Source organism: Camelus dromedarius, chromosome 2 (genome assembly GCF_036321535.1).
Source record: "Camelus dromedarius isolate mCamDro1 chromosome 2, mCamDro1.pat, whole genome shotgun sequence".
Classification (NCBI taxonomy): Eukaryota; Metazoa; Chordata; class Mammalia; order Artiodactyla; family Camelidae; genus Camelus; species Camelus dromedarius.
The window spans coordinates 32,139,047-32,165,970 of record NC_087437.1 but is presented as its reverse complement, the minus strand read 5'-3'; the positions used below and the strand labels follow the sequence as shown (position 1 = coordinate 32,165,970).

Genomic DNA, 26,924 nt, shown 5'->3' with positions numbered 1-26,924 from the left:
AAATTACAGCAAAAAAAACTAAAAATAATGAACATGGCGACACATTCACAATCAATATGCCAAAAGTTGACTTAATTAATAGAAAGAGAGATTATTTCACCAAAGACAAAAAAAAAATGTAGTGAAGTCGTTTAAGGAAAAATAGAAGATACAATGGGAAATTCCCAAAGGAGGAAATACAAATGGCAAATAAACATGTGAAAATATTCGACCTTACTTCTGGTCAAGAAATTCCAAGTAAAACAGCCATGAGATACTGTTTTTCACTGATCAAATTAGCAAAAATTAAAAATACTCTGATCTCACAGAGGTACAATGGGCAGAGCATGCTTTTACCGAGCTGATGGGAGTGTAAGTCAGAAAGACCTTTCTGGAAAATAGTTTGGCAGTATGTATCATGAGCCTTAAAATGTTCCTGTCCTTTGTGTTAGAAATTTCCACTTTTGGAGAATCTAGGCTACACATAATCTACAGTGTGGAGAGGGCTTCATGCACATGATGTTTACTGCAACATTAGTTGTAATAGTAGAAAGAAGGTCGAGCTGGAGCTTGCAATTGGACAGAAAACTCCATCACTTCCTGTCTCTAAGGGTGCACGATGGTGTAAGAGTCTACACACTTACCCTCTTCTGTTATGTATTCAATAATATCAGTCCACCATGCAGAGTTCACATTAGGCCAGCTTTCCAAATTGAAGTGATGGGCCTATTTTTCACATTTAGATGTTTTGAAGGGTCATATTATTTCTCAATAAAAATGAGTAGGTATTTGAGAGAGAATTAAAATAGAGGAATGGAGGGAAATTTGGGGAAAGCTAAAATGGATTTGGAAGTTATTTGAATTGAAAAGGGAGAGATGAAACGATGTGTTCTATTGTGTACAGAAAGAGAGAAAGCTTGTAGGGGGAAATTAATTGGAGGATAACTTGAAACATTTCACAAATTTTGCTGAAATATCAGCAAAAAGTCAACCTTGACTTCTAATGAACTTAGAAACTGAAATAGCCTGAAATTTGAACCCACTTGCATGTGAATAATTAAACTCCTTCAGACTCACACTGCTCCCTGTGTATCTGTGATAGTACAAACCTGCTTGATTTTAGCACATTTGCATATCTGCCTTGTCCACAGGATTCTCATCTCCAAGGAAGAAGGTATTGCAAAGGGCTTTACAGCCTCATTCCTCAGCACACACTGTGGCACACCCATTTGCTAAATGACCAACTTTGTCTTTTGTAGGTCCTTGGAATGATAACTTTCCAGAATATTATTTAACATGAAGGTTTTCTTTCAAACAGGATTACCAAACCAATAACAATGACCAGGCAGTGGTTGAAATCTGTATCACTCGAATTACAACAGCCATCAGAGAGACAGAGTCAATTGAAAAGCATGCAAAGGCCCTTGTGGGGCTCTGGGATTCCTGCTTGGAACACAACCTGAAACCCTCTGGGAGAGACGAAGACACTCCTCATGCAAAAATCGCATCTGATATCATGAGTTGCATTTTACAGGTATGTCAGTGTTCAGCATCGCACTATTTGATACTGGCTTGGCAGCTTAGGTGAACACATGGTATTTCTGAACCAAGAACCAGTGTTTCTGTAGTGTTCAGATACTGTAAAAAGACACCACAAACCATCAATAGCTAAGCCAGGCAGGTTGATAACTAATAAACCAAGAAAGTTCTACCGAGCCCCTGCTTTTATGCAAGATGCACTGTGGCGAATTCAAAGTGACACCACAGCAAACTCTGATCTGTTTGGAGAGAGAAGATGTGTACATATAAAAAGCTAACAGTAAAGCACTGTGTGTCAAGATCCCAATGAGGAATATTGAAAAGTTCAGAAAAGGAGTCCTCTTTCATCCAAGGAGACCAAAGAGAGGGTGGAGTCTGAATTGAGGGATGGTGAGCTTGGAATATGTAGAGAAAACTAAGTCATTTTTTTTTAAATCCACTTGTTTGATGGTGCTGTTTTTGTTTGTTTGTTTAATTGAAGTATAGTCAGTTTACAATGTGTCTATTTCTTGTGTACATCACAATGTAGATGACTGAACTAAGTCATTTTTAAGTGCATTGCTATATGTATTGTGAATTTTCCATGATAGTAATATTTGCCTGTTATCATCATGTTTAAATTCTTCTCTCCAGTGTAAATATCAATTTGGAACTTTGGTTCAGCCACAAACTAATTATGTAAAATTGAAATGTTGGGCAAGTCACATAACTTCTAAGCCACAGTTTCCTCCCTATAAAATGCAGATGAAATGACATTATCTATGACAACTTTTATCAACCAGTAATGTTGACAGGTGTTTCCCTACAAAGAATTCTGTGGTCAAATAAGTTGACCAATACTGAATTGACTTTTTCCCTTCTGAGCTGTCACAATGTTTCATAGCATATTAAAGGCTCTGAAAAGTCCTGCAATATAGAAAGCTGGTTAACTTTGTTTAGAACAGCATTTTGCAGTGTAGTTTGACTGTGTAACTTCCTTTTCCGTCTCATCCCCAACACAACATTTATGAACATCCCTCAGAACTACTGTTCTACTGAGCACAGGTCAGGAATTTCCAGTTATGTTAAAGTATTTAGCACTGTGTGTAGCAGTGAGTGTTAGCTTCCTTTGTTCTGTTTGTTTTCTCACAGTTGCATATGCTTAACTGGAGCATATTGCATTTTGTCTGCTCAGTTCAGGGACTGGTCAACTGAGCAAAAGACTCTACACACACTGTCACACTGTTTTTCCTTTGTCCCCAGACAGGGATGGGAGGGGAAGAAATGGGGATTTCAGCAAAATTAATGGAAGATTAATGCTGCTGGAAATAACAGCAAAGATCTAATATACCTGTTCTTCATTGATTATTTTTTTATCTTGAATATTTATTAATTTTTAAAATTTTATTTATTTTTATACAATTTTTAAAGGTTACACTCTATTTATAGTCACTACAAAATATTGGCTATATTCCCTGGGTTGTACAATACATCCTTGTAACCTCTCTTTCACACAATAGTTTGTATCTCCTACTCCACCCCTGTGTTGCCCCTCCTGCCCTTTCCCCACTGGTAACCACCTAGTTTGTTGATTATTCTTGACTTTGTTGCTGACATATGTCAGAAACATAGATTATTTCACTCCAAAGTGCTGCTCCTCAGACATTCAGACAGAAATTCACAAACCAGCCTCATTCTCTAGCTTCCCCTGTGATTTCAAAACCACTGGTCTAGACTCCAGCCACACTATCCAATAGAGATAAAATGCAAGCTGGAAACACGAGGCACACATGGAATTTAAAATTTTCTAGTAGCCACATTAAAAAGAAGTGAAAAGAAACAGATGAAATTCATTTGATTTATGTTTTCCTTAATCCAGTTATTCAAAATAATATTATTTCAACATGTAATCAGCATAAAAATTAATGGGATGTTTTACTCGTTTTGTATACTAAGTCTTATAAATCCGCTGTGTGTGTTAGCACATCTTACTTTGCAGTAGTCACATTTCAGGAGCTCAGTAGCTTCACGTGGGTAGAGGCTCCTGTGTTAGCATAGTTCTAGAGAGTCAGCATGGATTTCTGGATGGAGATCAAACTTGAAAGGGTTTGAAGCAATTATCAGAAATTTTACCAGGTAGGAAAGGTGGAGTGAGAAAACATTCTAAGCAGACAAAACAGATTGTACAGAAGTCCAGATATAATGAAATGAGACCAAGGTCAGAGAACTTTGAACAGGCTGCCTTTCCCTAATGCCCTAAATTCTAGCATAAAGGAATGTTTCATCCTGGGTAAGACATTATGTGTCCTACTTTAAAAGAGGTTGGTTGGGAGCAAATAAAAATGTGAAACTCACTGCTGATCAACGATTCAGTGTGAATGAATTTTTTAAGATTATTGAGAACAGGGCCCTAAGGCAAACACTGATATTTCGGGGAGACAGAGAAAACAGTTAAGGGTTAGGTGTCTTGGTTGAGAGGGACACGTGAATCACAGAAGTGGGTGATTCCAGCCTGTAGGGCCAGAGTGGACACAGGGTGTCTATCATGTGCCCTCTGAGATGGCAGAAGGCATCAGAGTAGAAGTCAGAAAGCCGTAAATGTGAACTTGCCTTTTTTCAGAGCAAAGTACAGCAGTTTGTCCAAGCTACCTTTCGGGATGTCATCCCAGAAGGTCACTACCCATGAACCAAAGACAAGGCTGTGGTCGCAGCTTTGGCAATTAGCTTTCATCAAATTTAAGGGGACCTTTTTGACCTGCAGTAAATATTGAAAAGATTTTGTCCTGTTTGCAAAGTAGGCTCTTGTGGGAACCATGTAGAAACCCAGATGATTTATTCTGTTGTTTTTTTCAGTAAAATAAAACAGTAGATCAACTGTAAAGTCAACCATTTAGCATTTTTAGCTACACAAATGCAAAGATTTTCTCTCCACCCACCCCGCCTCCCAAGATAAGTGACCCCAGCATCACTCTCTAATCAGGCAAGGGCCCACCAGTTCTTCTGCCCACACTCTTGGCCACTTTCTTTTCTGGCCACTTCTCTATCATTTCAAGCTAAATATGTTCACAGATACACACAAAACGTCTTTCTTTCTCCCTTAATTTCCTTTTTAAACCTACACTCAAACCTACTTCAAGTGACCATTTCTCTTCTACTTTTAATTAGTAATTATATTGAATTCTTTTTTTTATTGGGACCTAAATGTATGAACTTGCAACATTTACTTAAAATACTTTTAAAATTCAAGAATTTACCTTCTATACCTTCCTCAAGACAAAATCTGTACGTGTGTGTGGCGTGCACTTGTGAGTTCTACTGTCTTTTGCCTTGGATGATACTCTTCTACCAACCTACGCTGTGTCCTGAGACAAGTCTCTCAGACTGCCATCTATATAACAAAGGATGAGCCAGGTGATTTCTCAGCTCACCTCCCACACTGAAATTCTGACTCCTTTAGGAGATGCTGAGAGGTAGAAGAGCAAAAGGCTTTAGAGCTTGAAGGCCTTAGAGTCAGATGCTCTTGGCCTCGTATCAGTGGGAGATTGGCAAATTATTTCATCTCTCCAAGCCTCTGTTCTGCCGTCTGTAAAACGGGCATAACAATACTTGCTGCTCATGAAGAACAACTTTTATTATAAAGGCAATCTCCATTTATGGTCTAGCCACTATCTGGAAATACCTATTTCAAACCACAGCTTTCTCTGATCAGGTTTCTCTATGGAGTTGGCCTGTTTCTTTGTTTCTGGAAAAATCCTGAAAAAGAAGATACCCCAACAAATCACATTATATTCTAGGACAAACCCAAACGTGGAGAGGGTTGAAGAAAATAAAAATGTACCTCAAGGAGGTTTTACTTGCTGACATAGCTGATGTGCTAGAATGAAATTCTGGAGAACTGACAGGCCAACCATCATGACGTTGAGAGCCAATGCCAGGTTTTATCCTCACTCTACTAGTTACAGCCTCTTCCCCAACCAAATCACTTAGCAGGGCCATTGCCAAATAAGCTCTGCCTTTTGTCTCTTCCTTCATGTCTGCTCACGCTGTTGACGATCCTTTGTGGAGGGAGATAGCCAAAGGGGGAAAGGAGGGAGGAATTGAAATAGTCCCCAAAGCCACTGTTGGAAAATCAGAAAGTATCTGTTTTCCCTTTTTTATACAAGGGCCCCACTGTCCATTCACCTTGATTCTACACTTCAATTTTCTTATTTCCTCTTTCCCAGTTAATGCCGTATGAAGATTCAAAAACTATCCCTGGCTGGCGTTGCATGCAAGTGGCTTGGACAGTTTTGAGAGCATTTCCTTTGCAACTCCTAGAGGCACGACTGGTTATGTTGATCTGGAATTTTATTCTGTAGGCAATCCCAGCTCTACTGTTTACTGGCAGTGTGATCTTGGGCATTTCATCTCTCTGTGCCTTACATTTCCTCATGTATAAGAGGCAGATGATAAGAGTAGCTGCTTCATGAATTTGTTGTGATGATTAGATGAATAGACACTAGATAATAGACATAACATATTTAGAACACAGGAAGTGCTGCATGAGTATTAACTCTGGTTGATATTATCATCATGATCATCATCTGCAGGAAACTCTAAAATAACACTAACACTTCGTAACAAGCTACTCGTTAATCACTTATTTTAGCCATTCATTGCCTGCCTCCCCTTCCCCAAAACAGAAGCTTTGTTTTATTCACTAATGTGGTCCCAGCACCTAGAACAGTGAGTGGCCCATAGTAGGTGCTCAAAATAAAATGCATTGAATGAATTAATGAACAGACAAATGAACACGAATAGTTCGGGGGACCTGATAGTCTTCTGGTTTCTGCAAGCTGTGCTTCTCCCCAGAGTGGGCTCTAGTACTAATTCCTCACTTAATGCCCCACAAGACAGTGGCATGAAATGGGAAGAGGCTGACACACCTCTCTGCCCCCCCACCCCAGGTTCCTGAATCCCACTGCCTTATTGCCTGTTAGAAAATATGCTGGGAAAACTTAGGTGAATGTACCATTTAGATTTTCTATATAACCAGGCTGCTAAGAACCAAGCATTTTATATGTAAATCCAAAATTTGATTATCTGATCCATGATGGGGGATGAAAAACCAAAAATAACCATTTTAATATATGGTGTTTAATATTTCTTGAGATTACTCTTTAATGGCTCTTAGTTGAATTCAAGTCCTGAGAACCAAAGAGCTTTTTAATTGCTATCACCTCAGATATATATCTCTTTTACTTAGCTCTTTTCTTTTCAATTTTGAAACACTGGGAAACCTTCCCAAAGTGCATTTTCCAAAGGAAAATCTCCACCAAGAGCTCAAATGGTGCTAATCTAGTTAAGAAATATAATTCTTGGCATCTGTAGAACAAAGCCCTCTTGTTTTGCTCCTATTGCTGAATGTAACTGTCCCCATGAGCAAGTCTTTATTTCTACCCTGTACTTCACTGAATTTGTTCCCTGAGTACTGAGCACTAAATGGTGTGTAAGATGATACACACCCCATCATGCTCACGTCTGCACAGAGGGGCAAGATCTATCATAAGCTCTGGCATTGACAGTTGCTGTTAAAGTGGCTTATTTGTGCAAGCAGTCATAGGGCTTTCTCTGCATGTGTACCGTTAGCATTCCTCTGATCCAAATAATCCTAGAGATAAAGTAATTTCAGGGACCAGAGTTCTACTGCACTAGCAACTCTTTTTGCTTCACCTGAGAGCAAAGCTCAGCTGTTAGAAGGGAGTTTGTGTGGTACCTGTCAGATCCGTGGGATGCAGGTCTGTCTAGCCTCATCTTGGCCTTTCAGCGCCTCATATCCTGTTGCTGTCAGCAGTGCCCATGGCCTCTTGAAGCACTAGGGACCGTCTAGACGCTTAGAGATTGAGCGTCTTTGGTGGCAATTCCTTGCTGTTTATGTGAATTTTTGCTCTTTGCTTAATGTTTCACTTCTATTGTCATTTGAGAGATTTCCAGATGACATATGTGGGAGGAAAACAGAAAAATTGAGTGTGAAAGTTTTGTGTTTTTTTTTTAACAATGACATTATACGTTTTAAAAATTTTTTATAACTTTCACTTGGAACCACACATCAAAGACTTTAATAGCTGCCCTTATTTTTCTCTAGGGCATCTAGAATTTAAAAAAAAAAAATATGACAAAACTGGGTAAGATGGCCTGTTGTTTCATTGTTGCTTGCAAGTGTTAGCTTATTCCCAGGGTTTAAAACATTAGCTGCTGTGAATACTGATTTTCATTGATCTTTTACTATGCCTGTCTGTGTTCACAATTAGTGGGGAACAATTAGTGGGGCAGTTGAACTTCCAGATGCCGCCATCGTGGCTTCTCAGCAAGTTATAGGTAAATGTGCTTGGAGATATATTTCTCTAATGGAAGACATGTACTTCTCCAGCTGTAAGTTGTTCTTGACTAAAGACTCAGAGAAGATAAAGTAAAGTTGAACGTGATATTCTTTGTTGGAAAGCTCTGAGAAGAATTGTGTGATTGTGTTCCAGTCTCAAAACTAAGGCTTTGACCAGCCATGACAGGAACAAAGATATGTCATGTAAAAAGTAAACTAACAAAAAAAAAATCTACATGAGATTGGGGCAACCCAAGAAATTTATATGCTAGACTGAGGGATTTGGGAAACAATGTTCTAATTGAGATAACTAAAATGTAACCTCAAGGGAGCAGCATACACTATGATTACAATGGAGAAAATGGACAAATCAATTGGCCTTCCTAAACACCACATATCTGAAGAGTATGGCAACAAAAAGAGGATGCTCAATGTGGGGGTCATTATTTTGGCACATTTACCCTGCAGTGTCTTGGAGGAGGCAGGGGTGGAGACTGAATCTGATGGACAGAAAAGTTCCAGTCACCAGAGGTACCACCGGTGTGGCTTTGGCTGTAGGGCAGGACTATTATTTCAGTTAGGTTTTGCCATGGCCTAGATGAAATATCCCTCAGGAAATTCCTTTGCTCTAATCTGATCTTGTGCCCATGAGTGAACATTCTGGTTAGTAATCTGCCTCCTGATATCCTGATAATGTGAAAAATCCTGACATGAAAAGACTCTCACTGTGGAAGAGTAAATTGGCATACCTGATCATGCACCAGCCTTTTGGAAATCCCTTGGTGTGAGTTATCCTCAGTAGATCCAAGCAATCCTGTAAGGCCTGACCAAGTACATGCCCAGACTTCTAAAGCTGAAGGGCAGGGAAGCAGCCAGCATCTCAGGGATGCCTCATAGCTCATCACATCAGTAATGGCCCTGTCTAATCAGACCCGGTTAAATTCACCAGGAGGGAAGATACTAGAAAAGGCTGTCTGGTATGAGAGAAATCTGACTGCAAGCCATGGTCCTGAGTCTTAGATGGTGCTAGGAACTCTAAGGATAGGACAGAAACATAGTGAGTGGAACTGCTATATAAACACATGATTTGTCACCAAAGAATAGGGTCAGAGCTTTCATGATGGTTGACTTCATGGTGGGACATCAGCTTGGGTTGTTGAATACCTATTTTCTCAGCTTAGGAGTCTGACTCTTGAATCTGAAAAATGGGTCGAACTACAGAAATGGATTAAGGATTTATCAGGTCTATTTTTGTTCTAGAGACTGGGGGAGAAAAAGCTTAAGCACAAGAGACTCAAATGGCTCATTTGGAAAAATTTAGGAATAGAATTGGCTTTAGGCACAGCCTAATGCATGGGGCTGGAATAATGTCACCGGGTTTCTCTTGTCTTCATGTTGATAGATCCATGCTGCCTTGAATCTCATACAGATTCTTTCCTCCTGAGCTCACAAAATAGCGGCAGCTACTCTCAATCTTCCATTCTTAACTCTTTGAATACAGCAGGAGAGAGAGAAGCTCTTTCTCAGAACCTTTTAATGACTCCTCAATTATAATTGGAAAACTTGCCCATCCATAAACATATCATTTGGAAATGTGATTCTCTGGTTTGTCGACGTCTGAGTCATTTGACTGCCCTTGAAGCTAAGGGTGCAAAATCCTTCATTAGAAGTACCTGGGACGTGGTCATGGGAGTCATATCTGCTAAGGAGCGTGTAACAACTCACCTTTCCAATCAGCTAGCCCTGAAAATGGATGGCACTGGAGGCCATTGCTGGCAGTTGGTGGCCCAAGCAAGAAGATGGGAGTGAGTGGTCCCCTTCCCACACCTGACTCCCCCTTCCTTCTCCCCACCACATTATGTTCCTGATCACAACTATCACTATAGATTTGCATTTTCTTCATTAGTTAATCAGCTTGACAAATGTTTATTGAACACCTGCCATAAACCTAGAATTGTGGGAGATAGTAGAGGGGATAATCTACCGGTAGAAAGATATAAGCACTTTTCACATGAACAGTTAGAAAAAGCAACCACTTTTTATTTCTAAGATAATGATATAAAGTTAGATACGTTGTGCACTGTGCAACTTTTGCTTGATAGCCTAAGGGGTGGGGTTGATGGTCAGAATGGTTAATAGTAGGAAGGACATACCATTCATTTTTAAGAAAACAGTTTTTATTTTCCAAGTATTACTCCCTAATTAGGTAATTAAATGCTGGTAGCACTGTTTTTGTGTAAGGATATTGATGTCAGTTACAAAGTATATCAAAAAAGAATTATTTTAGACCCAGAATTCCCTCAGTTTTTAGTCTTATGTTCATTAATTTTTCTCCCCCTTTGAATTTCACTAAGCCAAAACTTTAGTTTCTAAGATACAGTCAGAAAGCAATATGTAATGTATGTAACATTCTATGGATTGTTTTCTCAAGTATAAATATGAGTTGTTCCTCTTATCAGTGACTCCTAATCACCCTAAAGATCAATTCCAAACTCCTTAGCAGGTGCCAGACCTGTAACTGTTTCTGTCTCCAGTCCCTTCTCTGACCCCTCCACCCCAGTTTCCCCACATGTATCCCACATCATCCCTACCGAACTATTTACAGTTCCCCATATGCACAAGTTCTCCCACCTGTCTGCCTTCACACATGCTTTTCTTCCTGTCCACGCCTTTCCTAGTCATGACTCAGCCATCTCCAGTTCACCCACCAGGTCTCAGCTAAGACATCATCTCCTCCAGAAAGTCTTTCTTGACACTCCCTTGAGACTGGATTAAGTGCTCCTTTTGTGCTCCCTTATACCCCTGACCTTTCCTTATCATGGCCCTCATCAGCCTAGGCTCTTAACTGCTTGTGTGCCTCTAAGTCTCCCTAACAAGAACAAGAGCTCTCGGAGTTCCCAAACACTAGAAAACAGAGTGGGGTCTATGTTTTCACAGCTGCACTCTGGGAGCTTAGCTCAAATATTTTTTGGATGAATGAATAAATTGAAGAAGGAACCACTTGTTATTTGTTGCTCTCTTATATTTTGTCAGAATTACAACCGGCCCCCTGTGATGGCATTAGCCATCCCCATTGCAGTGAAGTTCCTCCACAGGGGCAACAAGGAACTGTGCAGGAATATGTCCAACTACCTGTCCCTGGCTGCGATCACCAAGGCGGACCTCCTGGCCGATCACACAGAGGTTATTGTAAAGAGCATACTCCAAGGTATGATGCGAAGGCTGAGCTTGGGGACATGTTTTAGGAGTCCTTTTAGAGTATTTCCATGAAGCAGTTGCGGTTTATGGAAAATGAGACTTAAAATGAGTATCAAGAGGTACATCAGATTCTCTGCTCTGCCACTAGATGGCTGGAGAACATGGCTAAGGTTACTTGAGCTGGCTGAGTCTGTGTCTCTTCACCAGGCAGATGAATTATGTGGAATGTGTCCCACTGCTCTCAGTGGCAGATGGAAAAGCTCTTTACCCTTTGTTTTACAAAAGCACAAAATGCTAGATAAAATACACCAGAGAATGTGTAAAGATGTCTTAAATGTGAACATGATTTAGGGCTGATTTATAATTGTGTTAAATATTGCCATAAAACATCAAATCAGGGCATCTCTGTTAATGGTTTCTTATTTGGTTTTTTTGTTTTTTGTTTTTTGAGGAGGAGGTAATTAAATTTATTTATTTTTTTTTTAGAAGGGGTACTGGGGATTGAACCCAGGACCTCATGCATACTAAGCATGAGCTCTAGCACTTGAGCTATACCCTCCACCGTAATGGTTTCTTATTTAATGAAAGAGATCAAGTTAGTCCAGTCAGAATATTTTCTTTGCCTTTTTTTTTTTCTTTAGTTTTAGATCTACCAGAAACCATTCTTTTGGTTTGGGATCAAAGAACAATATATAGCATTATTTGATATGTACCCAAATGTCCCCAGCCCTCCTTAATATAAATCTATGAGGTCCATGAGTGTCTTGGTCCACATTTGACTGCCACATGCCTCCCATGTTCAATTTGAGCATCAACCCTCTGCAAAGTGCTCCCAGACCTTGTATTTCTTAGAGGCCTCAGTATTCTTTTCTGGGCACAGCATAGTGTGGTGATGTCCATCTCTACCACCTCGGTCCCAGCAAACTCTGTGACTGCTACCCTGGAGGTCCCAGAAATGGACTCGACTCCACACTGCTCTGCCCAGGATGGCAGCCTCTCTGTCCCTTTGTGTTGCCTACCCCTGAAGTTTCAGAAGCCACGAGTCCTCAGTCTACCAATTTCATGCGGTGGCCTGAGGCAAGATAAGGAAGAACACTGTGTTTCGTCTTGGTGTTACACCTTGGTAGAGAGCCAGAGCAAGTTTGCTTGGCCCCCAGTGTCAAACTGTGGTACTGAGTTTGCAGTAAAATATATTCTGTTTTATCTAAAACTCTATCTTCCCTGGCCTCAGCTATCCATCTAAGAGCCAGATTAGCAGCAGATTAGTCCAGTTCTCAAAATGCCTACAGCCCAACAAGGGTTAAGGTTTTGTTCATGGTACCAGATATTCCTAAGAAGAGTTCTTAGTACCCACCCCCCAACCCTGGATCTCTGACCAGCCACCCCAGTGGTCTGCCAGATGTTCAGATTTGTCTGAACCTCAGCCACAACAGTGGGAGTTTATCACTCTACCTATGCTCCCTTCTAAAGATTTGTCATTGATATTATTAGTTGATATCATTCATTTCTTATTTTCTTTGGCTACAGGATTGAATTGCTAATTTCTCTTTATACATGATACTAAATTTGCTAAAAGTCCACTTTATTCACCACCTTGGCTACATATTTGATACAGATTTTATAGAAATTTTAAACACTTATACATGCCACACATTTTAAAACCATGATAGTTAGACTTGTAAGTAACTGATTTATGAGAAAAAGAATTGAATTGTCTCTTTGCAGCTGCCAGGAACTTAGCTTATGTTTTGTTTTGTTTTTTTTAAAATGCACTTTCAATGACAAAGAAATCTTTTGAAACGCAAAATACACTTTCTGAATTCACTGCAAGCATTTGAAAAAAACAAATGATTAAGTTTATTTGATCTGGCACTATGAAAATTACCATAAAATAAATGACAATTTGACCTATAAAAGGTTGGGACTGAATATTTCAGGGTTTAGATTTTTAGGACTGATGTGTTTATACAATTCCACAGTCACTCGCATAAGCCCATCAAACTTTGAGCAGCAAAGCAGAAGGAATCTTGGTGTCTCAGAGTAGTAAGTTTTCTGCTGTACAAATCTTTGTCGTATATCCCTGTCCTAACAGCCTTAGAAGCCATCACTGGGATTTCTTTTTTCTTTTATTTTCTCCCCTTTACATCTTTCTCCTTGACTTATACTGTCCTAACCCTTATTCTCTCATTCTTCAACTTCTACAGAAAATGCTAAAGTGTTACAGTTATTTGATTTGCTCTAAGTTTTTACAAGACTAGAATTATAAAATTGTAGAATCCTAGGCTGACACATTAAACATGATTTAGCCCAGTTACCCAGGAAATGCTTGAATCCCCACCAAATGGTCATGCATTCAATGATAACAATAATGATTGTAATAACAATAATAACTACAATGGCTAGAATTTATTTCATGCTCTCTTTATGCCAAATACTGTACTAAGCACTTTATACCAATTACATTATTTAATCCCCAAAAGAGTTCCTTAGCAGAAGTCCTATTATTATCCCATTTTACCAATCAGTTACATTTTAAGTAACAAGAATCTGAGGTATAAATGGCTTGATGATGAAAAGGAAGAAGAGAAGGAGGAGGAAAAGGTGGAAGGGAGGGGAGGAACTCCTCATTGGAACATAAGACTGAAAGTGCATGAGTGTATCAGACTTCCCAAATGGCTGGATTCAGGACTCAGTGGTGGTCCCAAAAAGTCATTACACAGTTGTTCTTCCTGTGGATTGATTTCACTTTCTGTTCCATGAAATGGGCCTCTGCAGCTTCCAGCTCACTTCATCATGAATACCAATTAAGAAAAAGAAACTCCATATTCAGTCTCATTGTCTCTGTTTGACCTGACATGGGCCACATGCCCATTTCTGAACCAATTTATCATTGTTGCCAGGGGATACAGTACTTCAGCTGGCCAGGCTTGGATTATAAGCCACCCTCAAAGTAGGACATGGGAGTAAACTGCAGCAGAACCACAAGGATGGGGAGTAAATAACCCCCAAATCCAGAACTGTTTCCAACAGTATTGTAAATTAATACTGGGCACCAAAAAGTAGCCTTATGTAAATATTTGCTTTTATCCCTTTATCTTTCTTCTAAAGAGATTCAGCTCATTGCTTTGGCATGCCAAGATCTTACTGATAATGATCTTTTCATCTCACTATATCTGCAATTCTTACAAGGTTCTTGTCATCTGTAAATTTTACCTTCGTTTTAAAACACTAATGAAAAAGTAGACCAGATGGAACCAGGCAAGCCTTGTGGTATACCATGGGTGACTGCCTCTTACACTTGGTTGATGTTATTCCATTGATCGTATTTTTTCAATTGTATTCTATACATGTCTGCCTCTAATTTCAAACCAAATGCCTCCTTTAAGTTTATGAATCAAACATGACAGACTTTGTCAGTTGGGCTTATATATTTATCCCTGAAGCCTAGTTCCAAACCAATCTTTACTACTTCCCATGATTAATGACTGTATATAAGTGATAATATTTACCTTCACATTAAATGTAAATACAAATTCATTTATTCAAATTTCCTAGACTACATTTATCTGTTTTGTGTGCTCTGAATTCTCCTAGTGAGAAGAAAATTGTGAAAGTCCTTCCTCTTGGAGAAAGGATTAAAGTCATGAGCAGAGTGTTGTCTTGATTTGCACTTTGAGAGCTAAGGAGATAGAAGATCCGAATGTCCCTATGTCAAATAAGACAGTTGTATCAGTATTTTTAAATCATCCAACCAAAAAAAAATAAAAAAAGCCTGTCCCTTTTAGTATTATAGGCAAATTAGAACAAATATGCAAGAAGTAATTACAATCTTATCTAAACTGTTTTATGTAATTAAAAAAGAAGTACATTCTTCAACTAATTCTGTAAGGCTAATATAGCCATATCAACACCAAAGGACAATATAAGAAAGAAAAATACAGACCCATCTTAATTATGAGCACAGATGCACAAATCACAAATAAAAATCTTAGCAAAATGACTCTAGCAATGCTTAAAGAAAATAGTTAACATTTGTTAAGTGCTTAGTCTGTACCAGGTACTAGTCTTTTAACTCATAATTCTCTTAATATCTTATGAGGGAGGAACTATTGTTATCCTCATGTTATAAAAGTTAAGACTAAGTTAAGTTATGTAGGATGCAAAGATGACAATATTCAAGATGTAATTCCCTTCAGGGAAAGACTAAAGGGGAAAAAATTCATTGTATCAGTAAAAGCGTCTCATAAAATTCAGTACCCATTCATGAAAAAAAAATTGCAACCTAAAAATTTTGGAGAACTTTCTTAAACTGATTAAGAAGACATATATATATGATATATATATGTATATATATAATTATAGATAATTAAGATTGTAAGTGATATATATATATACTCTCCTTTTGTAAAATTCAAAATCTGTTTATGATTAAAAAAAATCCCTCAGCAAACTAGCAGTAGAAGGGAACATCCTTAATCTAATAAAGGATATCTACAAAAACCTACAACTAAAATCAGACTTAATGGGGAAATATTGAATGCTTCCCCATTGAATTAAAAAATAGACAAAGATGTCCCTTTGGTAATTCATTTGTTTTCAGCTTAAATCATGTCAAGGTAATTTAATATTTTGTAACATCAGAACCTTTTCACAGTGGGAGAGTTGTTTTTCAGTGGTCCTGAATAATTCTCCAGACTTGTTCTTTGCCACATGAAAACGCTTTGTTAAACCTGTCTAGTATTGGAATACAAAAGTATAACCAGTGCTTAGCGCAGCATGAGTTAGCATGTCTTTCACCCAGGAAACTAACAATATTATTGGCGATCCCTAAAATGAGGGTACCTCTAACTGTAAGAGATTATTTGAGAGCTCAAAGGGAAACCTTTTCCAAATTTTGATTTGGAACTAACTCTGTAACGCAGTGCACACCCCTACTATCAAAACTAAAAGCAGTGATGTCCCTTCCTCTGTGTTTTGGAATCAGTGGTCATAATAAGGAAGTATGCCTTTCCATCAGTAGGCCTTTTACATGGTCGTCTGGCACAAATCATAAGGTGACCTCAAATGATTTGAAACTTAAGTAGAAAGTCTTTAGAAAGAATTGTAATCTTATCTCAGCAAGAGTCCAGATTCCTTTCTGACTTACTAGCAGTAACCTAGAATAGACTGTCTAGTTAATTATGATAAATTCACCTCATTTCTCAATGTGAGACAAAATTCAAACCACTGATTGGTGAGCTGTCTCAGAAAAATGGGGATAGAAAATTGACCTCCCATTTATTATGGCAGTAATAATATGTACCAAATAGGGTAGATATGAGGCTTAAACAGATAAAGCAGCTATACTTGCACAATGCTGAGCCCACAGTTCATCAGTGGTTATGATGTTTCTTCTCTTTATCACCATCATCATAATCATCATCATCATTGTCATCCTGAGTATCTGCCATGTACCAGGCCCATGTTAAAATATTGAAGGCAGAATCATATTCATTTTTGGAGTTTTGTAATCTCTAGGGAGATACTTAGCCATTAAAAATTCATGATGCAGTATTCCTCAAGGAAAAGGTTGTAAGTTCATTGTACTACAGGTTGTTGGGAAAGAATTTATTGATCAAATATCCTAGAAAACAGACTACTAAGCAATCTCATTACGAATATTCAACCTAAATATTAATACATATGGGGAAATATTATATACAGTGTTCTAAAAACCAGCCCAAGTGTGGATCAAGAAAAAAGACACATCTTAAATCAAAAAAGAACCTCTTCTGAATTGTTAACTGAATCTCGGATCTGATGCACTCCAGAGTTTGCACCTTCTTGACTTCACCAGCAGATGTTGCTGTGAAGTAGAATAAGGCCTGCATGGTTTTGAACATTTGTGGACTGAACTCTGAGAATGACTTACCCACAATGAAAGGAAATCTTTATATTTGTTTATATGTTTATATTTTTGTTTGTTTGCTTATTTTTTATTTAATCTACTGGGAACAACCTGGAAAAATATTTTTTAATGAAAACTATTTTATTTCAAATATTATTTTAGGGTTTGTAAAGCATTTTTGGATACATTATCTCTTTTTATGTCATTTTCTTAATACTCCTTCATCAAGGTAGGCGAGTTCTGTTATCCTCAATTTCTTGGCTCATTTAAGGCTCATAAAGATTAGTCGGCAGGCCTGATGTCTTTTAGTTAGTGGGTAATGGTGCTAGGATTTAAATGCTGAATTTCTGACCCCAAGCCCAGCAGGCTTTCTTCTACACTCCAGATTTATAAAACCAAATGCAAAGGTCAGCAGTCTGAGTTTTTAAGTTCACTGAATCCAGGAATATACAAGTGAACACATACAATTATTTTGACCAAGATATTTAACTTTACGAGTGCTATTTCTTAGTGGCTAAAATACAGTTCTGGAAACATTTGGCCTTAGTAAGATTCTCAAAGAAGAGCTTTCTAATACAAAATTTAATGGGAGATGAAATAAAAATCAATTATAATTTCTTCTTTGTTTGCAAATCTAATTATTTATCAAAGTGATGTTAATTGAATAATTGTAAATACCTATCTAAAATTCTGTAATGTATTCTTAATAGTCAAATGTTCTGGATATGTTTTAAAGGAATTAATACTTAATTAAAAACCAATTTATATTGTAATAGACAAGGAAAATGTATCAACCCTATCTTGTTCAGATACTATCTCTGCAAAAAAGTTGCTCTACTGACATACATATGTACGTACTAGTACTAGAGTGACAAAGTGACAAACAGTCACAGTTTGCCTGGGACTGAAGGATTTCCTGGGACATGGGACTTTCAGGACTAAAGCTGGGATAGTCTTAAAACCAGGACAGTTGGTCACTCTAGCACACATGTATAATATTTTATAACTTATATATGTAATGTATTATATATTAGTTACACACGTATTTTTCCTCCTAATAACTTGGGTTATCTTGCACAATTCTCTTACTATGCTGTAATATGATGATGCCCTCAGTAACCATCCTGGTGAGTGAAACTCTTTGTCAGTGTGTTAAACTAAGCTAGCATGCTGATACTTCTTTTCCGATATTTTATCTCAGTTTTACACATTTATTACTTCCTCCTTTTGCTGACACAATGTATTCTAAAGCTCATTAAATGCTATTAGTCAGTGTTTAAAAAAAAAAAGTCAGATGGGGGAGAGAGTATAGCTCAGTGGTAGAGCACATGCTTAGCATACGCAAGGTCCTGGGTTCAATCCCCAGTACCTCCATTAAAAATAAATAAATAAATAAGCCTAATCCTTCCCCCCCAAGAAATAAATAAATAAATGAAAAGAAGCTGCCACTTTAAAAAATAAAAATTAGAAACAAAAACAAAAAAAATTTTTTTAAGTCAGATAAATTTGTAAAATGTATTTTGTGTATCTAGTCTCTGAGTTTTGAGGGAATAAAGTGGTTGGTCTTTTTTATTGGAAAAAAAATTGCTCTACTGGATCAGGATTAGATAAAGTGGTCAACCAATAGTGGGCTGAAGAAGATAAAAGTGTATTTATTTATCATGTAAAAGAGGTTTAGGCACAGGCAGCCCAAGGCTGGCAAGACAGCTTTGTAATATTAAAGACCCAGGCTTCTTCTATGTCGTTATGCAAAATTTCTTCATCTAAGATGGTTGCTGAAATTCCAGCCATCATTACCATATTCCAATCAGTTAGAAGAAGGAAGGGAAAAGGAGCCACATTCAGTGTCTCACCATCAGCCAGAATTTAGTCGTATGGCCATATCTAGTTGCACCTGATGCTGGAAAATACAGTCTTTACTCAAAATGGCCATACATGCCATTAAAACGAGAATACTATTACTTAGGAAAACAGAGAAAATAGGTATCAGGGGACAATTAGAAGTCCCTGGAACACCTATCCAGGTCTACTGCTGTAGCAGATGAAATTTCTACTTTTGTAAGCCATGAGTTACTTTCTTTTCTTCTATTTATTTCTTCTTTGCCTTCAACATGTAATTCCTGTTAAAAATTAAAAGTTCCTTTACATTTAACTCTGTCAGCATATGAGTTTGCATATATCTTGTCCTGCATCATCTTGGGTCTCTTGAACAGAGGTAATTCATGCTGAAATGTGGAAAGGAATAGCTTAACTCTGGGCTGAAGGTTTTGGTCCAGTATTTCTTCCTTCAGCTCAGCATTTGGAGTTAGCCATTTAGACAGTGGCTAAACAGGGACTTGTTTATGGCCACTGCTCCTGCAACCTTGAATTATGCAATCTCCAAGGGTCTAAGATTGGCCTGTGACCTCATAACTAGGAACCATTTTCTTTGAGACCCTTCAATGAGTCTTACGAGTAGGGTGAAGCTATACTGATACCAAGAGTATCCTCAAAGATTCCTAGATTTGTGGAAATTCATTGCTGAAAGAGACTAAGAATCCAACCCCCTCGTTTTACTGAGAAATCTCAGAGGAGTTACGTAATTTGCCTAAGGACATCAGGCTAGTTACAAAATGTGGTTGGATAATTACTCCCGGTCCCCTCCTCCAAAACTCACAAACAGGAAATTGTAGTTGTTCAGGTCCTGTCTTTAGGTGGACACATCATCACTGTGATTCTACCATATTTCCTACTGATATTCAGAAGTTGCTTTGTGATGTTCTTCTGTTAGCCCTTGCTTAGCCTCTACAGGAGGAAAACATTAGTGTGGTAGAGTTACCGCCCCATCTGCAGGATGAAGGGACTTGACCATACTCTCCTTTATGCATAAGTAAGAGAATGGGATGTGCATTAAAGGCAGAAGTCATTGTTTCTTTTCCAGATTTTTAGATCTCCCCAATAACAGTCCTAAGCCATCTCTTGCAGGAATCGTGTATCTGAGGAACTCTGGTAATTCATGTTTGTTTCCCATGTTACATAGGACAGAAAGTTGTATATGCTCATAGCATCATCAAATTTGAAGGAATCATTATTTCTTCAATTCCTTGATTCTCAGTTGAGAAAACTAAAACCCAGAGAGATGAATTGACTTACCAAGATCATATTTCTTGCTTATGATTTATAGGAAGCCTAAGCTTAAAACAACTCCACAGTTTGTTGCTAACAAAATTAATGATTAGTATTTACATAATAGATTAGTATCTGAAAACTAACTGCCTGCTGCAGATAAAAAAAGAAAAATGTGAATTTCCTTCCAGACATTTTAAATTAATAATTAGACAGCATGGACTAGTTTTATAAAATATTTTATTTAAAGTAGAGCTTTACAAAAATAGTCTTAATAAAATTAATACAAAACCATCTTACAATATAACTTATATAACTATCTTCTCAAAAAAGTGACATTTGATTATAACACATAAACTACATTTGTATTTGTTAAGTCACATTGTAGTATAAATATGTTTTATCATCATTTTTTGTAATAAGGTATATACCAGTAACAATGAACAATGGATAACAAATGTTATTTTATTATTCTTCCAATGTAAAATTCATCTCTGGCCAAAACAAAGTTTACCAAAGAAAAGTAAAACAATTGTCCTTCTGTTCAACTATACAGTCCTTTTTAATTATTTGAGAGTTTCTCTGACAAGGACACAGCATTAATCTGAAAGCACCATGGCATCAAGTCTAGTAACAATATCCCCAAAAGCCTTCTCCAATGTCTCCCCTTTGACTGTTTATTCAGCATTTTGCCAAGATAAATATCTCTCAGCTCTCTCCTTCATTAGTCTCAAGTGTTCTTAATATGCACTGAGGTTTTCAGACCTTCCCAACTGGCACCTGTTTAAAATGTGAGTTTCTTTCTTTGGCTTCAAGTGGAGTTTCACAACACTTAGGAAACATACTGAGCTCCTCCGTGGGTCTGAATCTCCGTGACTCCCCACCCAACCACATTGCCCCGGATGTGACAAGACTCCTCTCCTCCAGTCTTTCTTATCTCCTCGTTGCTGAGAACATGATTCCAGATATTGAAGCCTGTGAGTCTCCCAGAAAAGGCTAATGTTTCATCAAAGCCACCACCCACGCAGCAGCCATTCTTTTCTTGGCCAATCTGCAGGATTCCTCCCTCAGGAACAACGTGACCCGTAGCCATGTTGACTGTGGTGGCCACCAGTTCACCATTTACCCAGAAGGACATGCGCCCTTTCTCTGAATTCCAGGTGCTGCACAGATGGGTCCACGTTCCCAGGGAAATCACGGTGTCGGCAACCAGTCTGTTTTCCTCTCCACCCACCACAAGCACAATGGACTGATAGGTGAGGTACAGCTGGATCTCATATGGATTCCTCTTTGTGCCGTAGGAAAACAGGATGGTTTTGTTTAATACATCTGTGGCTTTGACCCAGATGCAGGCACTGAAAGCATCAAGTTTCATTGGTGTCGCCGGATGCACGCTTGCAAAAATCTTTTTGGAACGCATGGGGAATAAAATCGCTGTTTCACAACCTAGAGTAGCAGGAAAGTAAGAATATAAGAGTAAATATAAACTCATTCCAAAGTGATTCTGGCAGTTAGGTATTTTAGCATGGGCCTTTACATGACTACAGTTGAAAACTAATGCTGCATCATATTATGACTTAAGGGGCCCCAATTGCAATCTCTGTAGAGCAAAGAAAACAGGAATAAGGAAAGCCAACTGTCTCATTCAATGAAGCATCTAAATGGAGAAGGCGGCACACAGAGGAGCCAAATCGTTCAAACCCACAGAATAATGAAAACCATGTTTTAATAACTACTTCCCTTCCCAACTAGCTTATTTTGTTACAGCTTTTTAAAAAAGTGTTGAATCACTATGTGTTAACTCCAAATAATGACACTTGTAATTTCCAAAAACTTAAAGCCAAGCTAGTTTCCCTCCCATTGACTTTATCAAGCTCCTAGAACTAACACCTGTGAGATTCATTGGGCCCAGCTAATCTGGCCATTAACATGTATTTTTCAGCAAAACTCTAGGACAGTCAGGATGTTGCTGAATACATTTGAATAAATCACATATTCTCAGATATTTGTAAACTTTGCAAAGTTTGTAGAAAACTACCTTTGAAAGACAACAATATATAAATAATGATGACTAACTCTTATCAGGTACTCACTATGTGCCAGATACTGCTCTAATCCCTTTGTCATTTTAATCCTCATATCAACCCTAAGAGGTGGTCTTACTAGTCCCATTTTACAGATTAAAAAAAAAAACTGAGGCACAGAGTGCTAAGTAGTGTGGCTATGCTGACGTAGCTGGTAAGTGGTAAAACTGGGGTTTGAAACTGGGCACTCTGGCTGCAGAAGCCACACCCTTAACCAGCACACTGCATTGCCTCTTAATGGTAGAAGAACCCCCGGATTTGGCTAAAAGAGCTGGAATTCAGTTTGTTTATTACTAGTAAGCTGTGTAGCTTTTTATGAATCCCACGATCTCTCCAAGCTTTACAGTTATCTGTCAAAGTCTCTTCCATTTCCCTCCTAATATTCTCCAAGTCGGTAAGCAGCAACTATGTAGCACTTGAGAAGAGCTGTGCAGACCAAAGATATGCTTAAAAATTCTCACATTATCCACATGCTTATAAATACTATTTAAGCCATAACAGAAACCTTTAAGGAAGAATGAATTCTTCCAACAGGCTGGATGAAGAACATTTCTGCTATTACACACTTAAGAGACTTTCAAACTTGAGGGTTGAGAGCTCAGTAAACTCCCGCCTCTGTCTACCTCCAGGTCACATGGTCAATCAGGGAGCTGGAGATGCTGCAGTGAAGAGCTTCTAGGTATCTTTGGGAAAGGATGTGCTAGAACCTTTGACAGGTGAACTCTGCTTTATTCTAACCTCATATATGTATAAAAGACTAGATGAAGAAAGAATGTTTAAAACCTAAGTTAGGGCTAGGTAGACACTGCTTTAAAAAGTAAACTGTCAGAGCATTTAAAGACTAACTGGTGAATAGACGGAACTTGCAGGAACCAAATGTCCATGCAAAGTGTGGTAAACTAAGTTAACCACCTGCAAGTGGCTGAGGGCCAGTTTCCATCCCCCCCAAATTAAGTAGATGTGGTCTTTATCCTTTAGAAATAGTCAAAGAAGATATTGAAATTCAGAAAACCCTATAATAGTAACTAATACAGAAGCACAAAATTGGTCTTATCATACTTTGGTATTAACTTTTTCACTGAATAATTTGAATCTCTGAAGATTTTTTAAAAATGAATTTTTAATGAGGCATTCTTTTTTCAAGTGAAATTGATAGGTGCATGCTTTTCTAGCTATGTTATTTAAATCAAAGATCATGGAACAAAAGATCACCATATACATGGGCATTTGAGATATTCTCTGTAATGTTTCAGTAAAGTAGTGTTTGAGAGGGAGCCTACTGCAATCTAATTAACTGATTTCCTGTTTAAATAAGCCCAGGCAGTCAGGATTGCATTCCAAAGCCTTCCTTGATTGCTTCCTTGATTAGAGAACCAGCTTCCCCAGTAGGCTGCACTGGTTATGTGAGTTCATGGAGTGGAACTGCATGCTGGCAGGTTTTTTTGTGGCATCTTTTGGAGGCCAGTGATTGAGGCCCTTGATATGTCTTTAAAATGTCAGAAACTCTCTCATGAAATGGCTTTTAACTAATAGGTTTTTCTGATTATATTATCAAAGACCAAGCAGAATTAAAACCAGGTTCTTAAGAGGCCGACAACAGAATGATTAGGAATCCCTTAGGAGCCAAGCTGGCAGGAAACCAAGAGAGGAGAAATCAAAGCATGTGGGTAAAACTAATGTGGATGTAATAAGAAATTAACATTTTAAAATTCAGAAATAACATTCCTCTTCTGCTCTAGCTAGTATACAGAGGTAAAGGTGAAAATTAGTGTAATTCTTCAGTTTTTCTGGTATGTGATATGCACAATGATTCTATGTTGTTTGCAAAAGACAAGAAATTCCATCCATTAAAACAGCCAAAGAATTATAATTTGTCTTCTTGCCACTTACATTGAGGATCTATTGTATATTTGTTTTTAGGGGTTTTCCCCCTCTGAAGCCCTATTTAATATATATTTTTTAAATGCTCTGTACTGATAAACCATCCTCAAATATTTAGGGAAGACAAATATGATATTCTGGTATGCTTACTGCAATTTTAAATGAAACGTGCTCTCATGTTTAAATGAAACATGCTTGATTCTTTCTCCTACCCCATCCAATAAGAGTTGTTTTATTGGACATATAAGAAAGGATGGCACTATTTGTAATTGCTTTCTGTTCAAAGGATGCTCAGGAAAAGTGTAAGTTATATTTTCTTATCTAGGACACAGATTTTCTAATACAACCGACAAATGATAGTTACATCATTATTTCTTAGAAATTTTGACTTACAAAGGAGTGTTATGTGACTCCAAATCTTTCCTTTATTTCTTTGAAATGTATTATGTTTGGCCCACTTGTGTTTGCATAACAGGAGACTTTGACAAGTTGCATCTGGTTTGAACTGCCTCTGTCCTGTTTCACCCTGATCCTCCATATCCCTGGGGTGGCCCGAGGTACCAATTGGCTCTCACATCTGACTGTCCCACTTTGGATTCGTCAGCTGCTCGTGGTTTATTCCAAATCTCACATCCTCGGGCCTCCACTCTCGCGCTCATTTCACAGAACCAGCGCTGAGGATACACCCCTCAGGAGATCAGATTCAGCCTCAAGTCTCTGGTTCAGCCCAGAGATTGGAAAACATCCCTAAAAATTAGGCTGGCCCCTGAAATAGTGCGGGGAACCAGAGCTCCCCTAAAAAGAGAGGCAGGCTAAAATTAGAAGAAGTGGAAATCCCTAACGGAGGGAAGCTGGACATCGAGAGAGGTCAGGGTTATAACGGGCCAATAGAACTCCTGCAATGCCTGGTCGGATCGTGTGTCAGTTCGGGGGCCCTTTACGTGTATTTCAAGACTGTGATGGTTACGTGCACAGCTATCTTCTGGGTTGCTCGGTACTGGAGACTACTTTTGAAAGCAATTTTTCCGCCTTAAATGTTGTGTCCGACCTCTGTGATTGTGCTTGGAGAAGCAGAAGGGGGTGTGTGTGTGTGTGTGTGTCTGTGTGTGTGTGTGTCTGTGTGTGTGTGTGTCTGTGTGTGTGTGTTTCCTCCCACTAAAGCCTCCCCTTGAGAGTTGATCGATTCGGCTTCCCACACCACGCGCTCCGAGAACAAAGCCGCGCGGGGTTCCCCGCCCGACCGGGGGTCCTTACCTGCCGGCAGCCAGCGCCCGGCCGCCCAGTCCCGCACCGCTCGGAGATCCGCCCGCGTCCGCCGCAGCTCCTCAAGCACCGCGCTCAGGGCCCGCCCCTCCTCCTGCTGCGGCCGCGGCATCCCGGCTTCCTCCAGACGCGCCAGCCTGCGTCCGGCATCGCGGCTCGCCTGCAGCAGCTCGTCCAGCGCCCGGGCCAGCCTGGCCTCTGCGGGGGCCGCCGGTGCGCACGGCCTCCCCAGGCTGCTCGCCAGCCGGCCAAGCTCGGCCCGCAGGTTCTGCAACTCCCCGCGGAAGACGTCGTCGGTGGCCTGCAGCAGCATGCCCTCCCGCATCTGCGAGTTCTCCAGCATGATGAAGAGCTTGTCCCACTCGGAGTGCTCCCGATTGCAGTCGCATGGCGTGGCTAGAGAGCGGGACATACATGTTACCAACCCTCCCAGGCCTTCCTTGGGTGTGCTTTGTAAAAAGCCGACCTCCCTCAGGGGTCCCAAGTTACAGCCCGTCCCCAGCACCCGCTTCCCTATTAAGGACACCTCCAAAAAAAACAACGTGTAGATATCGCTAGCATGACAGAAACCACGCAGGTATATATTAAGTTGAACTTCATGAAATTGCCGTTCGTGGAGCTCAAAACAGGCGAGTATGGGCAATTTCCTATGGTTCGACCCATTAGTATGTATGACAGAAAAAAACTTTTTGAAACGTCCCCCTTTCCTAACGTGCTTCTCTCTTTTGTAAAACAAACTAATTTCGGGGGGGGGGGTGTTATTTCATTGGCTGCTATATATATATATAAAACATTTAGACCCAACGAGGTGGATATGTAATTAGGGTTAGCAGAGAAACAGTTAAAATGAACTTACGGTCCTCAGTGGGATGGAGTCCATTGTCTATTTCGTTGTCCAAATTCACATACATGAGCTCATAATCATCCGAGTTCTCGGCCGACACTGCAGACCAGAGAACACAAAACAGAATCACAGGGAGATGCATTGCTGGAGAGACAAAGTTCTTCCCACGGCTGGCGGGAGGGAACGAGGCAAGAAGCTCTCAAGTGAGCAGAGGAGAGCAGAGAAGAGTGAGAGTGAGAGGCAGGAGCCCAGAGCCCTCAATAAATACTGGGGAAAGTCTGAATGGGGATGAATGAGTAATGCCAGTGGCACCGCGTTAACGGGAGTTCCCCTGTATTGGGTGAGGGGAGGGGGCTGGGGGGGGGAGGGTGAAGGAGACGTGGATGTTGCACAATAGTAAACCACAAAGGTTTACACTGAAGTCAGATTAATTGAAGGAGGGTCAGAGGGGAAAGAACGGGGGAAACTGGGCCAGGATTGTCCCCCTGAGGATTAGCTGTTGTAACTTGAATTGGTAGCACTGAGGGATGAGAGAGAGAGGAGGGGGGTTATGGGGAGAAATAATTCAGCAGGCACAGAGGTATGAAAGCAAGAGCATCATTTCAGCATTTTGTGAGGGCTCTCATTATTTCACAATTCTTTATGTATAGAAAACTTTTTTCACTTTTTCTTTGTACATAGTTTTACAGTCTAAGCTGTAAAGGTTACTCTGATTTCAAGATAAACCAACGCAGTAAGAATTTGTATGGCTCTAGAAGCCAAGTCCATTCCAAATTATCCCATCTTTAATCCTTCTGGAGTTGCAAC

At 39.3% G+C, this 26,924-nt stretch overlaps 1 protein-coding gene across 8 annotated transcripts in view; it reads left to right on the top strand.

Annotated features, from left to right (window-relative positions):
• VEPH1 (ventricular zone expressed PH domain containing 1) overlaps positions 1–26,924 on the top strand; it is a 241,986-nt gene that overhangs the window by 28,673 nt on the left and 186,389 nt on the right. For 7 of the 8 annotated variants that reach the window (XM_064492326.1, XM_064492329.1, XM_064492319.1 and 4 more), the window contains exons 3-5: positions 1,298–1,513; positions 10,889–11,063; positions 21,206–21,301. In XM_064492326.1, coding sequence (XP_064348396.1) covers positions 1,298–1,513; positions 10,889–11,063; positions 21,206–21,301 — 487 coding nt within the window. The remainder of the gene's footprint in view (positions 1–1,297; positions 1,514–10,888; positions 11,064–21,205; positions 21,302–26,924) is intronic. The other variant, XM_010986379.3, reaches the window with a different exon arrangement.